Source organism: Tachysurus vachellii, chromosome 24 (genome assembly GCF_030014155.1).
Source record: "Tachysurus vachellii isolate PV-2020 chromosome 24, HZAU_Pvac_v1, whole genome shotgun sequence".
NCBI lineage: Eukaryota > Metazoa > Chordata > Actinopteri > Siluriformes > Bagridae > Tachysurus > Tachysurus vachellii.
In genome coordinates this window covers 12899752-12921915 of record NC_083483.1, presented here as the reverse complement: position 1 = coordinate 12921915, position 22164 = coordinate 12899752, and the positions used below count along the sequence as shown (strand labels likewise).

Sequence of the window (22164 nt, the reverse complement as noted above, 5' to 3'; positions counted from 1 at the left end):
CTGGAAAACTACCAAGAAGTTGAGTTTGTTGCAAGACCCATATCTGAATCGTGGTTTACATAATAAAAAGGGGTGAACAGATGGACAAATTTTGCCTTTCATTTATTAAGATGAAGTTGGAATGTCAAACACATTTTATTAATGTTTTGAATGCAAACCTGGGTTGTATATCTCATGTTTGTGTGGAAAATGAGCAAGATATGGCAGTATCAAATACATAAAATCACTGTTTAGGGGGGGAGAAAAACAATTGAGGTTAAAACTGTTTTAAGCTGAATGCAGATCAGTGGTCATTAAGGTCTTTTTGGTGCCTCTTCTGTATACTGTAACACTTGTGGCATCCATTATCTTCAGTCACTGAAGTCTTAAAGCAACAGTTGCAATTTTACATTTCCATCAAATGTTTTGTTCAAAGCTCCAAAAAAGATTTCTGCTGTTTTGGGTTCTAAGGTAGTCCAACTACTGCTATGAACAAATGACTTAACGTTGTTTTTAACTGCGCAAAGTCTGTTCCCCTTCCCAACAGTCTCCAGAATAGAACTTTCAAAGCATTGCTCCTGCAAGCCTCAATGCGATATATCCTTCCTTCCAAAGCATCTGTTGTCATCAGAGTTCATCGGTACTGTGTACAACACAAAGGGATGAGTTTCTGAAAGGCTTTTTTAAAGTCCTCGTTGAATATGGTGTATATAAGCGGGTTGATGAGTGAATTCAGATAGCCAAGCCAGGTAAGGAAGTCCGCAAGCAGAGCTGAAGTACTGCAAGAAGGGCACGTGTTCACGATGACCTCTTTGAGAAAGAAAGGCAGCCAGCAGATGACAAAGGCCCCGAGGATGAGGCCGAGAGTGAGGGCCGCTCGTCTCTCCCTGGCGCCTGGATTCCTTCGGTTCTTGAAAACCTTGCCTGTGGTGGGTGTGATCTTGACGCGTTCTCCATCTGTTGACGGCTCCGAAAAAGACTTCTCGGTGGGGCTGAGTGTGTCCGGACTGAGCGGAGGAGCTTCCCGGTCTGAACTCACCATGACACTATTGACTGACTGCTTCACCAGTCGGCTACTGCCTCGCCGGTTGCGCAGCGTCTGTGCTGCCCGGTAGATTTTGTAATAGAGCACCAGTATGAGGATGAGCGGGATGTAAAAGGCGCCGAAGGTCGAGTAGACGGTAAAGGCAACATGGTCATGCTCCATCAAGCACTCCATCATTCCATGTTCCTCTACAGGCATCTTCCTCCACATGAGAGGGGGGAGCGAGACAAGTACAGAAAGCACCCAGACCACCACGATGGTCACGGCTGCTCTCTGAGATGTGCGTTTTTGCGAGTACGCCACAGCATCGGTGATGGCACGATAGCGATCGTGGGCAATGGCTGCCAGGTGAAGGATGGAGCAGGTGCAGCAGGTAACGTCCACACCCAGCCATAGGTGGCACATGGCTGGCCCCAGCACCCACATCTCTTCCGCTATGTACACAATGCTGATTGGCATTACCAACGCGGCCACCAGAAGATCAGTGACGGCCAACGAGCAAATCAGATAATTAGCTGGCTGATGGAGCTTGCGAGTGACCAGAATGGCTGTTATCACCATGGAATTGATGACCGTGGTGGCCACAGCTAGGACAGAGAGCAGCAGGCAGAGGACAATTTTACTGCCACTGATTCCAGGCTCCACGTCATCCACCGAGGAGCAGTTTATCAGATCCATGGTTTCGAACGAATTTTAACTGCTGGAACCTGAGGATGAGAATTCAAATAAATAATTAAAGTATGTACAAATGATTACATGATTTTAATACAGAGATTTCTGTAGCTTTTGCTAATCTAACGACATTTTATCCGTACGAATAAAAAAAACTCAACATTCGTTTGGCATTGTTTTATACTAAGTAGCAAACACACCTTTTAATGGCCCTTTTACTATTGATGATTTGTTGTGACCATCACTGGGATGTTAAATAGCAGGGAATACATTTCTCCGTTTCACAACGAAGCAGCGTTTGGTTTCAGTGAATGTCTGGTCTTCGGTCACATTTTTGCACTAAACTTTAATGAAGAATATTTTCATTTCCTTTCAGATGTTGAATTCAAAGGGCAAAATATTTTTTTTTGATAATCTGTAATCCTACACAGTAAACAGGGCGATGCATACAGTATTTCCCACCACAAAAAGAGTCTAATATCTTTCAGGAAAAGCCATTTTAGCTTGACAGCACTGAGTCATTCTGTCAAATGCACATTGCCCCAGTTGGAAGAAACCGTAATGCACGACGCGGGTGAAGTCAACTGATTCACCATCTTTCACTCCCACACTAACCTTCATAAAGTGTTAGATAAAGACTGTATAGACTCAGTGCTGTCTTACTATTGTATTATTGTACTTTATGTGTAACTGTCTTTAAAAGTAGTGTAACAAAAAAGTATCTAGGCCATTTATGTAATTGTATGTAATTCTCCTCACATCCTGTTCTATCAAGAATAAATATAAAATTCATTCATGTAATCAGTGATTGAAACTACTTATCATTAAACAATGATTTGTATGTTATGTTCATTTGTTTATTCATACCTGACGTCGGGAACTAAATGTGCGAACGATGTGAGCTCGTGTAAGTGCTATCAGCGTTTGTTTGCTTGATCTACTGATCTCTGCTTTGTATTCAATCGTTCATTCATGCACAGTAATTGCTTTAGAGCATGACCTCAGTGCATTATTGGATTTCTAATAATGCCCCAAGCACCGACACTATAAATAACAAAATAACAACTATCATCAGAAAGGCGTATATAGATTAGAGTAGATTATATGTGTTCCGTCTTTGCTGGTGTCTCGTAGCACGGCTGACAATCTAGAGAGAAAATTATGCAGACAGAAAACAGAAATAATGCATTATATACTGTATATATATACGTATATATATACATATATATATATATAAAACCAAAAGAAGTCTGACCAAAGAACAGATTTCTAACTCTTCTGACATCTGAACAAAAGGCTTAGCAACACATTGCAGTGAATGAATTTACAAGGTATTTAAACAGGGTAGTAAATTAGAGTCTGAACTGATTAACATACTGTATGTACTGAATCTACTCTCAGGGTTCAGGTAGCTTTTCTAGATTTTACTTATTATTAGTTTAACCAGCATTTTCAAGGTAGAATATCAAAATAATTTGCTTTGAACCTGCTAAACATGATCTTTTAGTGTTTTTTTTTGCTATAATTTTTAAGGTCTTTGGAAAGAATTGAGACATTATGAATGTGAAGATCTTCCCTATAGCCAAATGTGCTGTACTGTATGTGGACACTTCCATAATACTCCCATATACAGTAGTACTTGTTAAACATTCCATTCTGAAATGATGGCTATTGGTTTGGAAATGGCCTCAAGTCTTCTGGGAAGGTTTGCCATTAGATTTTGGAGCGTGGCTTCTGGGACTTGTATTCATTCACCCACAAGAGCACTAATGAGGTCGGTCTTGTTGTCAGGTAACGAGGTTTGGGGGTGCAGTCAGCGTTCCAGTTCATCCCGAAGGTGTTTGGTGAGGCTAAGCTCAGGGCTTTGAGAGTTTTTTCACTCCAACTTTGGCAAACCATCTTCTAATGGAGCTCACTTGTCATGCTGGAACGGTTTCAGGCGTCTTAGTTTCAGTGTAGAGAAAGTGTAATGCAAGAGCAGACAAAGACTTTCTAGTTAGCTTTGTGAGCACGGTTTAGGAAAGGCATTATATATCTTTGGCAAATATAATGCATATGAAGTGTATGTACAGTATGTAATTTCTGGTCAGTATATAACATAAAAAAATCAGTGTAATAAAAACTAAGGAGGGGGGCACGGTGGCTTAGTGGTTAGCACGTTCGCCTCACACCTCCAGGGTTGGGGGTTCGATTCCCGCCTCCACCTTGTGTGTGTGGAGTTTGCATGTTCTCCCCGTGCCTCGGGGGTTTCCTCCGGGTACTCTGGTTTCCTCCCCCGGTCCAAAGACATGCATGGTAGGTTGATTGGCATCTCTGGAAAATTATCCATAGTGTCTGAGTGAAGGAGAGAGTGTGTGTGCCCTGCGATGGGTTGGCACTCCGTCCAGGTTGTATCCTGCCTTTATGCCCGATGACGCCTGAGATAGGCACAGGCTCCCCGTGACCCGAGGTAGTTCGGATAAGCGGTAGAAGATGAGTGAGTGAGAGTGAATGAAAAACTAAGGGTTTTTTTAAGAGCCAACCCTGAGTGGGAATGAAACCCTGCATCCATATCATCCCACTGTGAAGAAGACTGTAAACCCTTAAATTCTGAGCTGTGGCCTTTATCTATTTTTGGAAGTTTTCATTTTAGCAAAGATCAGAGATTAGAGTACCTTGGCTTCCTATCATTGTTTTTATTTCCCCACTTCTGCTGCAGAGATTGATACTGATTATTATATTAGCTTATGAATCCGGGGACACACATAAGTATAAGTAAAGCAGAAGTAAAGAACTCTCTTTCCCAAATTTCAATAACACTCTTATCAGAGCTCAGAGTGCACTGACTTTCTCTTTGGCAGTAAAACACTGTGCTGTGAGCTTCTTTTGACAAGTTAATGGAACTGATACCAGGCAAGATGGCAGTTTGCTATAAGGCATGTTGCATCCTGTGTATACGTGCAAGGTATAAGAAGGGTGACAAAATAAAAGCAAACCAACATGAAGTGTCATAGTAAGAAGTCACACCATCACATGCCTCCAGAATAGCTTCACTGCACCTGGACATTGATTCTACAATTTTGTGTAACTGCACTGATTTTCTCACTTGGTGTTTGGTGGATGGTATCACTGGCTCCAAAATCTCACATAGGGGTTCATTGGTTTACAAGATAATTGTTATAATTGTTAAGATCTTGTTACAATAACAAGGTAATAAACCATACATTATTGGTCATATCCTTGTCTTGGTCACTTGGTCATGTAAATCCATAAACAGAATGTTTTTACACCTCTTAAGCTCTTCTGGTGCAGCGTGATATGTTCATCCCAGGACTCTGGTCCCACGTTACACACTATATAATATGCTTTTCGTGTCATAACCTTCAGCAGAAACTATTTTCAGCATGCTGCTTAACTTGTTTCTTTTCCTCTCTCTCTGTGGTTTACTTTCTCTCACAGGCATACAAGCCTCAAATATTTAAGCCTCTTACAACTTCAAAGTCTCTACCTCTCTTTTTCAAGCACTGGCATCGTGCAGTCATCTATGAACATGTACTCAAAATAACATGTTCTGGCTTTTCGCCAAACTTGAATTACACCTTAAAGAGTTTAATGCTATTGGCAATTTTGCTGGAGCCGCAGCTCAACCTTACAAACTCATAAAAGTGCACCATTTAGAGATGAGACTAATGCTCTGTCAATCAAAACCACTCCTTGAGCAATCTTGGCACTGCAAATATAAAGTTTATTAAGATACAAATTAGTACTTGAACTAGAATTTAGCACCATGGCTAGCACACAAAAAAAATATTCATTCATTCATTCATTCATCTTCTACCGCTTATCCGAACTACCTCGGGTCACGGGGAGCCTGTGCCTATCTCAGGCGTCATCGGGCATCAAGGCAGGATACACCCTGGATGGAGTGCCAACCCATCGCAGGGCAACAAAAAAATATTATCACATGATAATATTTTGCATCAATACAACATTTGTTTGACTGTATATTTATAATCACACCCTCCGGTGTCACCCATAAGAGGATGAGGTTCCGCTTTGAGTCTGGTTTCTCTCAAGGTTTCTTCCTTTACCGTCTAAGGGAGTTTTTCCTCACCACAGTCACCTGAGTCATCACAGACTTGCTCATTGGGGATAAATACAAACACATTGTGAACTAAATCTATCTAATATTAATCTTGAATTTTGTATTCTATTAATCTTTATATTATTCTTTATAATAACCTTTTGTTCTGTGTTTATGTTCTGTAAAGCTGCTTTGAGACAATGTCAATTGTAAAAAGCGCTAAACAAATAAACTTGAATTGAATTGAATGGAATGAAGCTGAGGCAAAATGAAAAGCTACTGATCACAACCAGGGGGCACGGTGGCTTAGTGGTTAGCACGTTCACCTCGCACCTCCAGGGTGTATCCTGCCTTGATGCCCGATGACGCCTGAGATAGGCACAGGCTCCCCGTGACCCGAGGTAGTTTGGATAAGCGGTAGAAGATGAATGAATGAATGAATGAATGATCGCAACCAGCACTGTCCTGACTATCAGGATGACAAGAGCTACATGTTGAAAGACCAATCAGAAGATTGAGCCACCGGTTGCCAGTAAAATTGTGGAACAAATATCCCTATGTTTGTTGATTTGTTTCCAGAGTCCCCAGACAAAGCCAAGTTAACCAGGGGGTGGAGTCAAACATGATCAATCTTCCAGAAGCTGGATGGAGTGGAGCTAAAATTCAAGGGAGTGGAGTCAGATAGGCTCCTCCTATCCTGAGAGTTCAGCTAGTTAAAAGAGTTAAACCATTGATTTTGGGTTATACTGTACCAGTTAGAGAAGGTCCAGCTCAACCTCCTTGTTCTATCTCCATTGAACTCCCCACTGAGGACATTACATTACATTTACGGCATTTAGCAGACGCCCTTATCCAGAGCGACTTACATTTTTCATCTCATTTTTATACAACTGAGCAATTGAAGGTTAAGGGCCTTGCTCAGGGGCCCAGCAGTGGCAGCTCGGTGGACGTAGGAATTGAACTCACAACCTTCCGATTGGTAGCCCAACACCTTAACAACTAGGCTACCACATCCCTCAACCTGGCTTCGCTGACATTTACTGAACCTTAGTCCTATACAAGAAATGAGAAACATTTCCCCATTGTCATTGACTTGTCTTTGTCTCGTCATTAATGCACAAAACATCAAACGTTCAGTCGGTACAGTGTGAAAATTTCATCCCCATTTGTCTTGCTGTTATCATGACAACCCTTACCAGTGTTCACATGCTTTACTGAATCACACAAAGCAAAGCAACAAGGATGAATGGTAAAATCTGTCTCTCCTGATAATAATCCATGCCAGTTAGATCACATTAGCGTGCCATCCTGCTAATCATGCTGCTAATTTCTGCACCGCCGAGAGCCCGACTCATCCTCCGATCGATGAATTGATGTGTATTAATTCAGCTGATGCTTTTCCTCCCCAAGTGAGGAATCCAAGCAAAGCATAAATGTTAGCGACAGTCGAATGAGGATCTTATTCAAAGAACAAAGTTATACTGTTAAACTATTTAGATATACGTACAGAGATGAATAGGATTTACGTTTCTAAACGAAATATGTTTAACAACCGTATCATGACGTAATTAAGCGATTGTGTTGACGTTGTACGGTTAGCTTCGCGTTCTCAGGATATTTACATAAACATTTGTCATATTTTAGATTTCTTCCAGGATTTTAGGATTTTAATACATTATAATCAGCTTCCTCTTGTCGATCTTATCTGTTGTCATCGCATATGAGTATTCGTTTTCTTGCATCTCCTCCGGTGACTAGAAAATACCTCGGCAAGCTGGTTTGCACAGCAGCATATTTTTATTATTTCCTGCTGAATTTTAGAGGTTATAAATGTGTGAATAAATAAAGCTGATCTGCTGAGCTGGAGCTGTTATTTGTCATCAGTAACCTTTTTATCCTGGTCAGGGTTGCTGTGGATCTCAGGAACACTCAGGAATATGAGTGATACAGAAATAAATCTTGATGAGCGCGTAGCAATTTGGAGTATCCTGTCGACCTGCTTGCGTGTTTGTGGGTGGTGGGTAGAAACCGGAGAACCTGGAGAACCTGCAGGAAACACATAACTCTGCACAGACAATGTCTCTAATCATCACCGCGACACGACGTAATCTTTCCTGCTCTTAAGAAATCCATTGTGGCATTTCTAGAGCATGTAAAATCTTATCCACACTAGACCCATAAGGAGAGTTATGTCATCTAAACGGGTTGGTAAAATTTCTGAAACGTACTGCAGTCATTTGATAAACTCTTAGCTCACTAGGACACATCATGATCTCTCCTACAGTATATATTTACAGAGATATGGAATGAGCACCCTTATGCGTTAGGAATTTCAAGCAGTTAAAAGAAAAAAAATACATATTGAAATGAATACGTTTCTTTTTCTAAGAGACTCGATGAATACAGCCTCTAAACTCACAGTGATGCCTCTTTTCCACCAAAAAGAACCGGGTGCTGGTTCAGAGCTAGCACTGGTGCTGGTTCAAAGTTGGTTCCACTGGCGAACCTTCTAAGAACCGGTTTGTCTTTCCACCGGCTAGAGAGCATCACAGAGCCGAGTCTGACGTCACTGTATACGTGTCACGTTACACAGCAACGTTAGCGCAGCAGCGGCAAACACAAACACAACAATGGCGGATGTTGCTTTACTGTTAATGCTCATGGCTTTGTGAACCTACATTAACACCCAAACGCGGTGAATCCAACGTGTACGTTCAGCTCCATGTAATCTGTATAAACGGAGGTTGTAATCGAGAAAGTACATAACGTTATTTTATCATTAACACAGAAAAAAGTTAGCCTTAGCATGTAGCTACATACTATCATGTGTGCTGATAATGTATCATATCACAGTAAAGTAAAAGTGTATTAAACATTAGTATACTTAAGGTACATTATCAAATGCGCTAACAGTAGCCCCGCCCACAGCCCCACCCACAGCCCCTACTTAAGGAACATTATCAAATGCGCTAACAGTAGCCACACTCCCAGGTGCTAACAGTAGCCCCGCCCCCAGCCCCACCCACAGCCGCTGACACAAGCGGTTCTTAAGTCTAGACCAGCAACGTTTTGGTGCTACTTAAGAACCACTTTTGCTGGTTCAGAGCCACTGCTTTGGCTGTCGAAAAAGAAAGAACTGGTTCTAAATTAGGCTCCGAACCTGCACTCAAACTGCCTCGGTGGAAAAGGGGCAATACAGCATCAGAACTTCTCAGATACAAGCAAAATATTTTCTCACACTTTTTTCAGTGCTAGTGAAATGTCATTTAAAGAATGTATAAAAAGGTTTATGTTTCACAAAAGTAAGACTGACCACTTTGGTAAAAGTGCCGCACGGCTGGCGGAAAAAAATTCGACCGAAAGCCGTAAACAGGGTTTTATTCGTGAACGTTGAATTGAATTTCAAATTCCAGATATTGTACTCAGATACGTTATTTCGAAAATTATGACCTCAAAGGAAAAAAAAGCAAAGCATTTTCATGTTTTATCGAAAGAGCAGATGTTTTGTAATTCCTTTTCTCCCTCATTCCTGCATTCCGTGTGTTTACACAGTGGTGGGACTGTGTATCTCTCACCAATATGTTTCTTCATGATGTCCTCACTCTTAAATGGCACAAGTGAGGACCCAATTTTCATACGACATTTTTAAATCCCTGTCTGTTTACTCTGTCAGACATCCTGTCCTCAAGGAGAGCTCTGAGATTGACGGGAAGCGCAAAGAGTCACAGCGAACAAATAAATAATTAGGTTTGAGCCTTCACCTTTTATTTTGCTGCTTGACTTTTTTCCTAAGCAAATAATTTTTCCAATCAGTAAGCACTTATCGTACTGCGGCGTATTCATTACTCTTTCTTGTCCACGGTTACAAGTGGCCTCTATGCAGGATGACTGCCTTCGATGCTTTGGCCTTCATCACAAATAAATGAAAGCTAAATGAAGGAAGAAACAAATATTGCAAAGGAAAAAAATAATCTTGTAGAGCTGTAAAGTCTGTATTTTTTTGTGTGTGTGTGTGTGTTTTTTTTGTTTGTTTTTTTTACATAATCAAGAATGGAGAAGTTGATAAAATCAGATAGGTCAAAGCGCTTACTCAATACTCAATTCCTGAGCTGAATGATTCTCTTTAAGATTAATTAGTAATAAGTTGATTTAAATTTGACCTGCGATCCTATATGCTGAGCTCAGTGTTCGATTTTTGGTTCGAGCTCAGTCTATAGTAAAGAGTTTTCATCTCTTCAAACAAACATACTTTATATAACCAGGTCAGGGAGGTCAGGCTACTCTTTTAGTCGATGGCTGTCAGCGAAAGGAAATAACAAATGGAGAGGAGACGGTTGGTGTTTTGGGTTTGAAGCGCTTTCAGAAACACTCTGCCAGATGTGCGAGTGACTAAGGATCAGTCACACTGAGCCAAGAGGTCCTTTGGGCTTTGGGCTGGTGGAAAGCTGCAAGCTTTCAGCAGTGTGGCAGCGGTTGAGTGAAGCTACAATTAAATGCTCATTCAATTTACCACATTTCACCTGCAAGTCTGTGCTCATATGTGACAAAATGCAGGAACTCACTTTCGGCCGACGGCTCCGTAAACACGTGCTTTCTCTTTTCTGACTGTCGATGTTGCATATTGAATGTTAAAGCACGAGCAAAGGATTTCACACAGGTCTAATGCGCTTCACACTCGGTAAAAAAGGACTTAATTTTAATAAGGTTTTGTCGCTCGGGTGATACGTTCAAGGGTGTGTGTTTCTTAAAGTATGGGTATGTCTCAATGCTTTGCTACAGAGGGAGCAAATCACAACGTACCTCAAGATTATACAGTACAAGATTGTTTATTATATTATTAAATCTATTACTGAGTTATTTATAGACTTTGACTTGAATTGGGTTTAGACCTCAATAACGTAAGTAACAGAAATAATGGAACTTTAATGTAATGACATTTTTAATAAAGAAGTGTGTTTTGTGTGTAAATTTACATACTCAATTAATTAATACACTTTTGAATAATCCATAAAAAAAAATGTATTCATCAAATTAATCTCTACAGATTTGGCTAGATTATTATTATTATTATTATTATTATTATTATTATTATTATTATTATTATTATTATTATTAATCAGGTGTTTTGTTTTTTTTCAGGACCCCTGCTTTGAGGTACAATTCATTCATTCATTCATCTTCTACCGCTTATCCGAACTACCTCGGGTCACGGAGAGCCTGTGCCTATCTCAGGCGTCATCGGGCATCAAGGCAGGATACACCCTGGACGGAGTGCCAACCCATCGCAGGGCACACACACACTCTCATTCACTCACACACTCACACACTACGGACAATTTTCCAGAGATGCCGATCAACCTACCATGCATGACTTTGGACCGGGGGAGGAAACCGGAGTACCCAGAGGAAACCCCTGAGGCACGGGGAGAACATGCAAACCCCACACACACAAGGTGGAGGTGGGAATCGAACCCCCAACCCTGGAGGTGTGAGGCGAACATGCTAACCACTAAGCCACAGGTACAATTATTTTAGCTAAAATTAGTGTGTACTATATAATTATTATAACTACAATAAAAGAATGTCAGAATGAAGCCAAGAACTTTAAATGGTAGAAGCAATGTCTAAGGGATTTATCTATTATTATCCATTTATTATCTAGTTTATTTACCAGTGACTGCTGCTTCAAACACAACACAATTTGCTTACAGCTACATATCTAGATGGCCAACTTCACGATCCTGAATCTTGTTGCCAGAACATTGTACTAATGACATGAGATTCTCTATGATCTTTATGAAAACATGATCATTCTGTTTAAAGCTTGTTTTCTGAGTGCAAAGAATTTATGAAAGTCTGCGGTACGTTTTTTTTTTTTTTTTTTTTACAGCATCATTAAGTTGTTTCAATTAATTGATTTCTAAGAGCTCAACATCAATCGTTCTGCATAAAACAAATATCCAGGACAGTGTGAAATCACCTTAGCAAAAAGGGAGATCATTTCTCTTAATGTCTGGTTTGTCTCAGCATCATTTCAGAGGAAAAAGACTGCAGCAATTTTACAGATCACAGAGTGAGAAAAAAAAAAAAAAATCATCATCTGCCACTGCCTCTGATTTGAAGACCTCAATAAATATCCTGGGTAAAGTGTTGCCTCAGCAGGATTACCAGTCTCTGGGAAACTTTCCATCAAATTCAGAAGCAGAAGGCACCTTAACAGCATCTTTGCCAGTGATGAATCTTTGGTAAATAAAAAATTCTGATTTATCCTCTGTATCGCACTATAAACAACCGCCAGAACATTACTTACATCCTGCCCTTGCAGTATCTCTCATCTCTTAACACCTATATATTAGAAATTTAACATTAGTCATTTTGTGGTTGTGCTTGAAATATATTGCGTTGTATTTATGTAGGCTTCACTGGAACATATTTCTAGGGTCAGTGTACTGTATGTCCCTAATTGTAGGGATCTGTGTTTTTTTATCTACCAAACAAACAAACAAACAAACAAACAACAAACAAACATACCACACATTTCTGGAGTCAATCTAATTATATAAGCAAATCACATACCCGTCAGATTAAAAGCCCTATCTTAGGAACAGTTACTTATACTGAAATGTTGGAACCGGATCAAATTGGCTCTCGTCCCTCACCTTCAGACTCGAAGTCAATTTTGTTTTAAATCCCCTCCACAGCATCCAATTAGCTTATAGTATGTTCAGTGCTTGATATGACTCGTGTCAAAGCGCTTGTGATTGTTTGTTAATCTGGGAATACACGTCCAATTATCCAAACGGCCAAACATGTGGCAGCAAAACAATGGCCATAAATCATATAGACTAAGGAGTTAATTTAATGCTTAGAGTTAAAGGTGGGGTCTCCGCTGTTTGAGAAATGCTTCAGAAAACTGCGTTGGGCCACCAAACAAAACAAAAACAAAACTAACGTGTAGCCAATGAGCAGAAAGGGGTGTGTCTTGTCAATATGGGTGGAGAGAGTGTTCAGTGTGCATGTGTGACATTAGCAGAAAGCGGTTTTAACATTGACATGGAGAATAAAAACAAAGAAAGAAAGCGAAGAAAGGCTTACGATAAGGCAAGAAGTAGGACGTGTTAATATAGGATCAGCTTTCCAGCGCTGGAGAGAACTGAACGTCTTCCGCGTGAAACGGAGCTAAACCTTTCACGGTACAACACACAGTACTACAAAAACACACTTGTATTACCATAGTATTACTCATTGAGTTCAGATGAAAATATACCCTCAGGTTACGCCATAATACTTGTCTGGGTTATACTTGGGTTATACTTGTCTGGTGTATGTGTGGGGCGGAGCTATCAAAACAGGGGTGGGACCCATTTGGGTTAGGGGCGTGTTTGTTTTGGTGATTTCAAATGTCAACATTGGCTTTCAAACAACGGAGACCCCAGCTTTAATGTAAACATCATTATGGGGCAAAAAATGTCATGGTTGTTGTGTCAGATGGTCTGAGTATTTCTGATGTTTGTTATTTCTTAAACGTCTGATGTCCTGAGATTTTCACACAACAGGCTGTAGAGCATGTCCAGACTCACCCGGTGTGAGTCCAGGTTTTTACTCCAGTCAAACAGGAGCCACAACTGATTCCACCTGTTTATTCAGTTGATCAGGTGTGGTTTCTACTTGGTTGAAATGAAAAATCACACAGAAAGGTGCAATAAACGAAAGGTGGAATGGATATGGAAATGCCTCGTTGATTCGAGAGGTCCGTGTTGAGCAGAAAACCATTTCAGAATGCATAATGCATCAGATCTTGAGAGGGATTGGAAACAACAGATAAAGTCCACATTGAGTTCCACAGCTTTTAGCCAAGAACAATGGGGTATTGGGGTACAATGAGGACAAGTTCAGTTTCAAATTGGAAAAATGCTGCCAGGTTTGACAAATTCTCATTTCTGGATGCAGATAATATGATTATAGATTTTGGATCTACGGATCCAGCAGGGATTGTGTGCAGAGTTCACAATGGTGGTGGTGATGTAATGATTTGGTGAATCTCTTGTAGTATTTTTGCAGACAGCATCTCCAAACCTTTCCTATAATAAAGGCTACCTCTGACATGATAATGCCCCATGAATCAAACGACAGGTCTCAAACTGGGTCCATGAACATGTCAATGGCCTTGTTCAAATCACTAGATATGAATCCAATAGAGCAAATTAAGGATGTTGTTGAAGTGGAAATTTGCAGAATCGATGTGCAACAACAAATTGGCAGCAATTATGTGATGCAATCACTTCAACGTGAACCAGAATCTCAAATACCTTGTAGAATTCCAGCCCATAAAAAGGACCCTGAAACATTAAGGTTGCTCTGAGAGGATTCCTGCTCAGGGTTCATATGTTGTTACTAATGAAGTGAAGAAATAAGTAAATCCATAGTGGGGGTTAAAATTGAGATGGCACTAAAAATCATACAGCTGAAACTTTTAGTACTGAACTGAGTGGCTGTTGGTAAAAGTCAGTGTAGAAGAAGAGTTTTATAAATCAAGACATGTTTGAAGACGAAGTTCGTTCCCTATACAAGTTAGGAATGGATGATGAAGTCAGCAAATAAAGAGCACAGCACACATATATGCATATGCGCTCCGTAGGTGTGTTGGAGAGGTTATTGTCTTAAGAGAGCGGGGGTGGGAACAGAGTGAGATACTCATCTGCCATTCAAAGATCAAACGTCAAGAATACAACATGCCTTCGCATTACAGATACCTTCCTCGTTTTTAGAGGATATGCTGAAAGAGCTGAATATGGGTGAATGGTTATAGCTTCGGGAGTAATAGCTTTGTTTATCACGGGGTGTCCAGCACAGAAGGCACTTTACATGACTAATAAGTAACAGTCGTTAATTGGTAAGATAAGTAGGTGTGTGGAAATATGCCACGGAGCAGGCGTTACAGATGAGATACAAATAGTCTAGAATGCTTCTCGTTATATCACTCTCATCGCACGCGTTCACAAAAGGACATTGACAACAATCGAGTCAAGTCATGTGACTGCAACCTTATGAGAGGAACCGCAGGGACGTATTGCCAGCAGATTTCTACCGGGTAGAGAGAAGCTAATTCATCATCTTCTACAGCTCAAGGCTGTTATCTGCTGTCAGTAACTGAGCCGTGTGCTCTTAATGTGCATCTCAACACGATCCTCTAAACTTCTTCATTCACAACACCCACGCCAGAAAGACTGAACTGACAATCCAGGCACAAACCTCATTTTTCCTTCTCAATCAGAAGAACGTTAAGAACTTGACTTGCCATTTCCTGTTATTACACCAAAGATCTGCTCTTTAATATCTGAGCTCAAATCAGAGTCCGGATGAGAGCCTTGAACAATATTTCATCGGTTCGTAGCTACAAAAAAGTCCTAAGGTTATGGAATGTTATATATGTCAAACACTGCGTTGTGTAAGTCATTAGTAATGAAACCTATTTCTAGGCTTGTTTCTCAGGGACGAATGCATCGTTAACCCAGGACAAGATTACAACATTACCCAACAACCTTGAAAGTGAATTTCACATATCAAATGATATGATGCTGACTTTTTGTCGAGGGGCACTTTCCAATAAAATTATAATAACCGGTGAAGCAGTTATTCCCTGTGGAATTCATATAATCACTTCTGTCTGCATTATTGGACATAGCCTGCTAACTAGCCCTCCTTCCTTTATTACATTATGCTAGCTACCATTTTTCTAGTAAATTAGGTTTCGAGGCAAACACAAGATCACAAGGACAGCCCATTAAAGCTTTCACATGCCTGGTACCCAAGCTAATGAATTTATGATTTGTACACCTCTGGCTCTGTATTTCAGTGACTGTGAGGTTAAAGAGCAGAACGGCATGTGTTGGAATCTCTTTTGGCTGAAGTGTATAATAATCGTGGCCTTTTTTTTAAAAGGGCATTATAAATAATTAAACATTTGGCTGCACTGTGATTTCTTTGCCGTTGCATAAATAGTTCATGAACATGAAGTCAGTGGTGTAACTGTACAATTATTTGCCTGCCGCAGCTTCTTAATTCTCTTTGGAAGGTCCCTGTGGGCCTCTGTGTTCGTCATATAGCCATCTCTCATACTTCTCACGTTTTCAACGACGTTTTATCTATTTCAGTTCTGTCTTCTCTTCTTTATGATAATCTCATTGTTTTTTTATGCAGCTACACATGTTCTAACATAATGAGGACTGGAGCTACCAAAATATCCACTCATTGTATGCAGTGTGAGGATCGGTCTAGCTGGAGAGTCTGGGTACTTTCCATCACCATTATTATTTTTTTTACAACCCAAGAAATTTCTTCTTAACCTGGGTAGAGAAATTTGTTAACTTATTGTTGACGAGTTAAAGGTGCGGTGCACGATGTTTAAAAAATGCTTCAGAAAACTGAGTCGGGCCGACAAACAAAACAAAGGTGTAGCCAATGAGCAGAAAGGGGCGTGTCTTGTCAATATGTGGCGGAGAGATTGTTCAGTGCGCGTGTCTGACATTAGCCGAAAGCGAGTGAAAGATTGACATGGCGGATTACCTCTGCCTCGGGTTCTAGGTGTTGAACATCGTCTTCCGTGTGAAACGGAGCTAAACCTTTCACGGTACAACACACAGTACTACAAAAACACATTTGTATTACCATAGTATTACTCATTGTGTTCATTTATTGACAGAAATATCCCCTCGGCCAGCCGCCTCAGCAGGTTCCGCCATAATAGTTGCCTGGGTTACGTATGTATGTGTGGGGCGGAGCTATCAAAACGGGGGTGACACCCATTTGGGTTAGGGGCGTGTTTGTTTTGGTGATTTCAAATGTCAACATTGGCTTTTAAACATCGTGCACCCCACCTTTAACTATAACTAGTTTGGGGTAACTTTTAAAGATGTTTCTTTTTTTCTCTCAATCCAGTGATTATCTTGCTTATAATGCAGCTGTATCACTGAGTTCACCTTCCAATCCAGTATATGTTAGGGTTGGGTAACCAATCAAATCACAGCCCTTGTGAAGTGTATCAAGCATTCCATGGTCCAAGGATGAGCGTCTAAGGTTTAGAGTATATGACAATCAGTCTCACACTGACATAATGCGGTTTGGTTTGTAAACTTATTATATTTTACAGTGTTATGTATTGCTTTGAATCTTTGCAACCCAGAAATGTCAAAGTGTCAGTTAAAAATTCATGTCCAGGTTGAACTACAGAACGCTTCTGTAGATTCTTACACAGATTTAAGGTTTGGATAAAAACCTTACAGTTATATGTGAATATGAAATAGGACACTTGACAGTTACATACTCACAAAGCCTTCTACTTTCCTTTGGAGGGCCTTTGAGTTTCTCACATGCTTTCGTTAAAAAAAAAAAAAAAACCTTTTAAATATTTGTTTTTTTTTGTCTTGTACCTAACAGCAATACGGTAAATCCGTGAAAATCACACGGCGTTCAAAATCAAAATGCTGTTCTGACATTTCGGGTGAGCGCCGTTCCTTTGAATAGCCACAGCATTAACATGAAGGTCATTCGAGAGCTAACTCAATTTACATATACTCAATCTTGTCTTTAATAAAAATGTTTAACAAGTGGGCTTATTCATCTAGAATGTTCACACTTATTCATCACCACAATACAGGACTCAATCTCATATTTCACTGGAGGGCTTCTGAACCGTAATTTCACATTTAGAAAACTCTCTCTTTCGATTCGCGTCTGCCGCATAATGCGATTATTTTTTCTTGAATGATTGATGACTAATTTATTACATTTTTTATAGTTAAATAAATAATGTTTTGTCCTGGAATAAGAGAGCTGTCTTGGTGCTTTTTGGGGGTTTTTTTCCATTAAAACTGCTTTAATCTTTTTATTATAAGATTTCTGATTCACATTAAGAAAAATAATGGCATTTTCACCCAAAACATCTGATTTCTGCCTCCTTCAAACAATATTTCAAATAAATGCAAACAAACTTCCATTCTGGAAATATTTACATAAAGTTACTCACTCTGAGAAAAGAAATGTATAATGGATGAAAAGAAAACAAAGGTATTTTATGCTGTTCATGGAGGGTGTCGATAATTCTGAGGTTGACTGTGTAGGAGAAGCTTGAAGGTCATCCATGACTCTGCAGAATCGGCAGCGAAATTTAAGTTGCTGTTTATTCTGTTGATTTTCGTTTTTGTGTCTTCTATTACACGTTCTGTCGGCTGTGAAACTATGCTTCTAATGAAGCGTTTTGCATTCTGTGACTGATTTGTTTTCAATTATCTAGGAATCCTTATAACTCCTAGTTCCATATTTAGTGAATAAGCTTGTGTAAACAAATTTCGCTGCTTGATGTTGATAGCATTGCAGTCAGGCATTAGGCATTTTGTCAGGAACAGTATTAGTATTCCAGCATGAACCTTTATGTGAAATGTGTTTTTCAAAACCCAAAATAAAAAAAAAAAACAACTAGAATTCATCAACAGGTCAACAATGTTGGAACATCAAATCTACCACAAATAATATGTGCTTGTTCCAATAGGTTAGCGTTCCTATACTAACAATGTACTTTTAAGGGACTTAAAGTTTGAGTGCACGATGTTTGAAAGCCAATGTTGACTTCTGAAATCACCAAAACAAACACGCCCCTAACCCAAATGGGTGTCACCCCTGTTTTGATAGCTCCGCCCCACACATACATACGTAACCCAGGCAACTATTATGGCGGAACCTGCTGAGGCGGCTGGCCGAGGGGATATTTCTGTCAATAAATGAACTCAATGAGTAATATTATGGTAATACAAATGTGTTTTTGTAGTACTGTGTGTTGTACCGTGAAAGGTTTAGCTCCGTTTCACGCGGAAGACGACGTTCAACACCTAGAACCCGAGGCAGAGGTAACGTTAGATGCAGATGTCGTAACGTTGCTGTGGATTAACACTTGGAAACAGGAGACTCGGAGCCTTTATTCGCTTTTTGTTTTTATCAGCCAGTCAGTCGGATAAAAGTCAGTGTTTCAATCGCTTTCTGCTAATGTCAGACATTCGCACGGAACACTCTCTCTGCCGCACATTGACAAAACACGCCCCTTTCTGCTCATTGGCTACACGTTTGTTTTGTTTGTCGGCCCGACTCAGTTTTCTGAAGCATTTCTCAAACAACGTGCACCGCACCTTTAAGGGTACAGTAAACATGTCACATAAACACACGTGTGTTGATGTGATAAAATGTTCCATCATGAGATGTTGATATATAGTCTATATTTGAGGGTTTCCACACTGCATTGGGTTATTGTCAATCTATTCCCTGCATTTAACCCAAGAAATCACCCATCAGATATTGAACAGCGTGCGATTAGAAGGATGTGAAAGATAACAATACTCGCTCGAGTACAGAACAGCAGACCTGAACTTTTTTCTCACCGGTGTGAAAGCATGAGACAAGCCGTTATCTAAAGTGGTCACATGCTGTATTTATCCGATTACAATCGTTGACACAGGAAATATGCAAATAAGTCGAAGATTCATCCAGGGTTTAGGAATGTCAGATTATGAGCCAGGATTAATATTTAACCCCAGGTAAAGTATGAAGAGTGTGAAACTACCTAGAATTGTGTTTACACAGGATTTAAAAAAGACTCTGGGGGGACAATTACAAGTGTGAAAAGTCCTAAAGATGATTTCCTGGACAAACTATAAAGGGATAAAAAGAATGGCATGTTGTTGTTGTTGATTTTAGTTAATAAGAAATCATTAACAGTGACATAAGTGGAATAAAAGACTTCATGGCATGCGGTGATTAATCAAAGTATCAGACCACTCTGGCGATAATGATTTTCCTATAACGACACACACCGTCGTGTTCCATTCTTCACACAATACACAATAATTAACTTACATCTTAGTCAGCAACCTTCATTAGCTGTAATTAAACCACCATATCAAATTATTGTTTGCACAACATGAGATACATAACCATTTTATGTGACTTTGTATTTGTCGCATCCCTTGAGATAATCCCTCCTTTGGGACTAAAAAAAAATTACAACAGAAAAAAGAGGCGGAAAGTAAATCTGGTTTGTTTCATTCATCTTCATGAAACTACGCAGCCAATAAGTTCAGAGACTATGATTGTGACTGTGGACTCAGCAGAAACCCCTACGTTTTAGCCTATTAATGTTCAATTATGTATCGGTGTGAGGCAGTGGCAAACTAATTCTACATTATCAGCCATGATTGAAATTCATGGATGCTGTCTTCAGGCATCTTTCCACCCTCATGACTCAACGGATGGCTTTTTGTGAGCAGTTTAAATGAGCGTGTGGTCCGTGATGAGAAGCTCAGAGAGTATATTTATAAGTAATTGTAAAATTTCTACCGCTTAAAAAAAATAGAAACCGTCTGTGCACGTTCTTTCAATTGTTAAAGGGTAAAGGTAGAATTACCAGGACTGGGCAGGTTTGGCAATGATGTAGAGAAGATTATTAGACTCCGAGGGTTCTTGAGGGTTTCATTAGATGAGTAGCAGTGGTAGATCTTTAAAGGAACCTTTTCTGAATTGAAAATCCTCTGTTCCTTGGTTCTACATAAAACATGGTATACTTTACTCAGAGGGACAAATCAAAGGAGTCGAATAAAGGAGGAGACAAATAAAAAATTCAGGAAAAAGATGATATGTTGGCAGTTGCGATTTTACAGAGCATTGATTCTGTACGTGTCTGGACCTGCTCTAGAGCGATGAACACCGTTTTTCCCACACATATTCCCTCAATTAGGGTTTCGCTGATGCTGAATCTTGAGCGCTGCCTTCACACAGGCATTGAGATCTGGTAGATATCCTACAGCCATAGTGTACATTCATGCGTATATTCTCATTAAATCAAACCATTTCAGTAAGCCTTTGTGCATTGTGAATAGGGCGGAGTCATCATAGAAGAGACCACACCCATCAGGGTAGATATATATACTTATACTTATAAGTATAAGTATATAAACTATATAAGTATGTATTGTATGTAAGAAATGTATTCAAGAAATGTATTGCATGTAAGAAATCTATTCAAGCAGAAACTATATATATCCAAAGATATCTTGAGGGACCCTTTTTTTTTTTTTACTCTACCAAAGAACCGATTCTCAAAAAATCAATTAAGTGTAATAATGAGTAAAGCAAGTAATCAATAATTGTATTCATCCATTTATCATCCACACGTCCATTTATCATTTGTACGTCAATTAATCGTGTTCGTTTGTATCTGTAGACTATGCAAATGGGGAAATGACCAGTCATGCATCTTAGTTTCATTTAAAAATCCATCCATATGCAAATGCTGTTGTATAGTCCTATATGTCTATAATATTAAGCATATACAGTAATGAAAACTGTACGTTAAGCACATGGCAATAGTTTTTAATCGAATTCAAAATATTAAGCCATATCTACACCCAACCATATATACACATGTCCAGCAATGTTTTCATTTTAATTCAAATCCAATCACTGAACCATCAAACCGTATCATATAATCTTATTCATTTACCTACATCAAAAATGAGTCAAAAGTCTAGTGTTTTCTGTTATATAACTTCAATATACCAAATATACGTTTATTAAACCCTATTTCTTGGCATGTTTACTCATTTCAAGCTCATTCATTTTCTAGAAAGAAGTGAAATGATCTCACAAAAGAAAATGTAAAGCTTAAAATATGTGATAAATTTGCCCATATTTAAGATATTTTCACTTGGTAAGCTATCACTTGTTTCAGTATACAGTATATGGTCTTGTGTGGATTTCTGTATGAAAAGTGAGCTGTTTATGTATTAATATAATAAAATAACCGTTACATGTGTAAACACACCCCAAAATACGCACATATAACGCTCTATAACACATTTCTACACACACAACTTTTCCATATCTACAAGTGATTTTCTCACCGAATCGTTTTGAGGTAAAGACTTACGTGATTTTAGTCAGTCAGAAGGAAATCCTGTAATCAGCTCGGCTCTGTCAGAGAGAGAGAGTGAGAGAGAGAGAGAGAGAGAGAGAGAGAGAGAGAGAGAGAGAGAGAGATTGAATGGCGTATCCACTAAGGGCGCGAGAGATGTGAGCATTCCGTGAGCGCGAGGACTCGACACTGACAGGATTATTTTGGCGCGCAAAGTGAGAGCGCTTGCGGTGAGAGAGAGAGAGAGAGAGAGAGAGAGAGAGAGAGAGACAGACAGACAGTGAGAGAGACAGAGAGACCGAGCGAGAGAGAATGAGAGAGATTTAGAGAGCGAGAGAGAGAAAGAGAGAGATTTAGAGAGAGACAGAGAGAGAGAGAGAGAGAGAGAGAGAAGGCGAGAGAAAGAGAGAGGGTGTGTGTGAGAGACAGAGAGAGAGAGAGAGAGACAGA

At 39.7% G+C, this 22164-nt stretch overlaps 1 protein-coding gene across 1 annotated transcript; it reads right to left on the bottom strand.

The window, feature by feature from the left end:
* Positions 1 to 291: 291 nt before the first annotated feature.
* htr1fb (5-hydroxytryptamine (serotonin) receptor 1Fb) lies at positions 292 to 21945 on the bottom strand. The gene is made up of 2 exons (XM_060861061.1): positions 21730 to 21945; positions 292 to 1731 (listed from the first exon to the last, which is right to left on the bottom strand). The coding sequence occupies exon 2, from the start codon at positions 1700 to 1702 to the stop codon at positions 614 to 616; it is 1089 nt and encodes a 362-aa protein (XP_060717044.1). The 5' UTR covers positions 1703 to 1731; positions 21730 to 21945; the 3' UTR covers positions 292 to 613.
* Positions 21946 to 22164: the final 219 nt, after the last annotated feature.

Bases quoted from the DNA above. Each gene is read 5' to 3' on its own strand.
- htr1fb (XM_060861061.1), bottom strand. From the start codon at position 1,702: ATGGATCTGATAAACTGCTCCTCGGTGGATGACGTGGAGCCTGGAATC.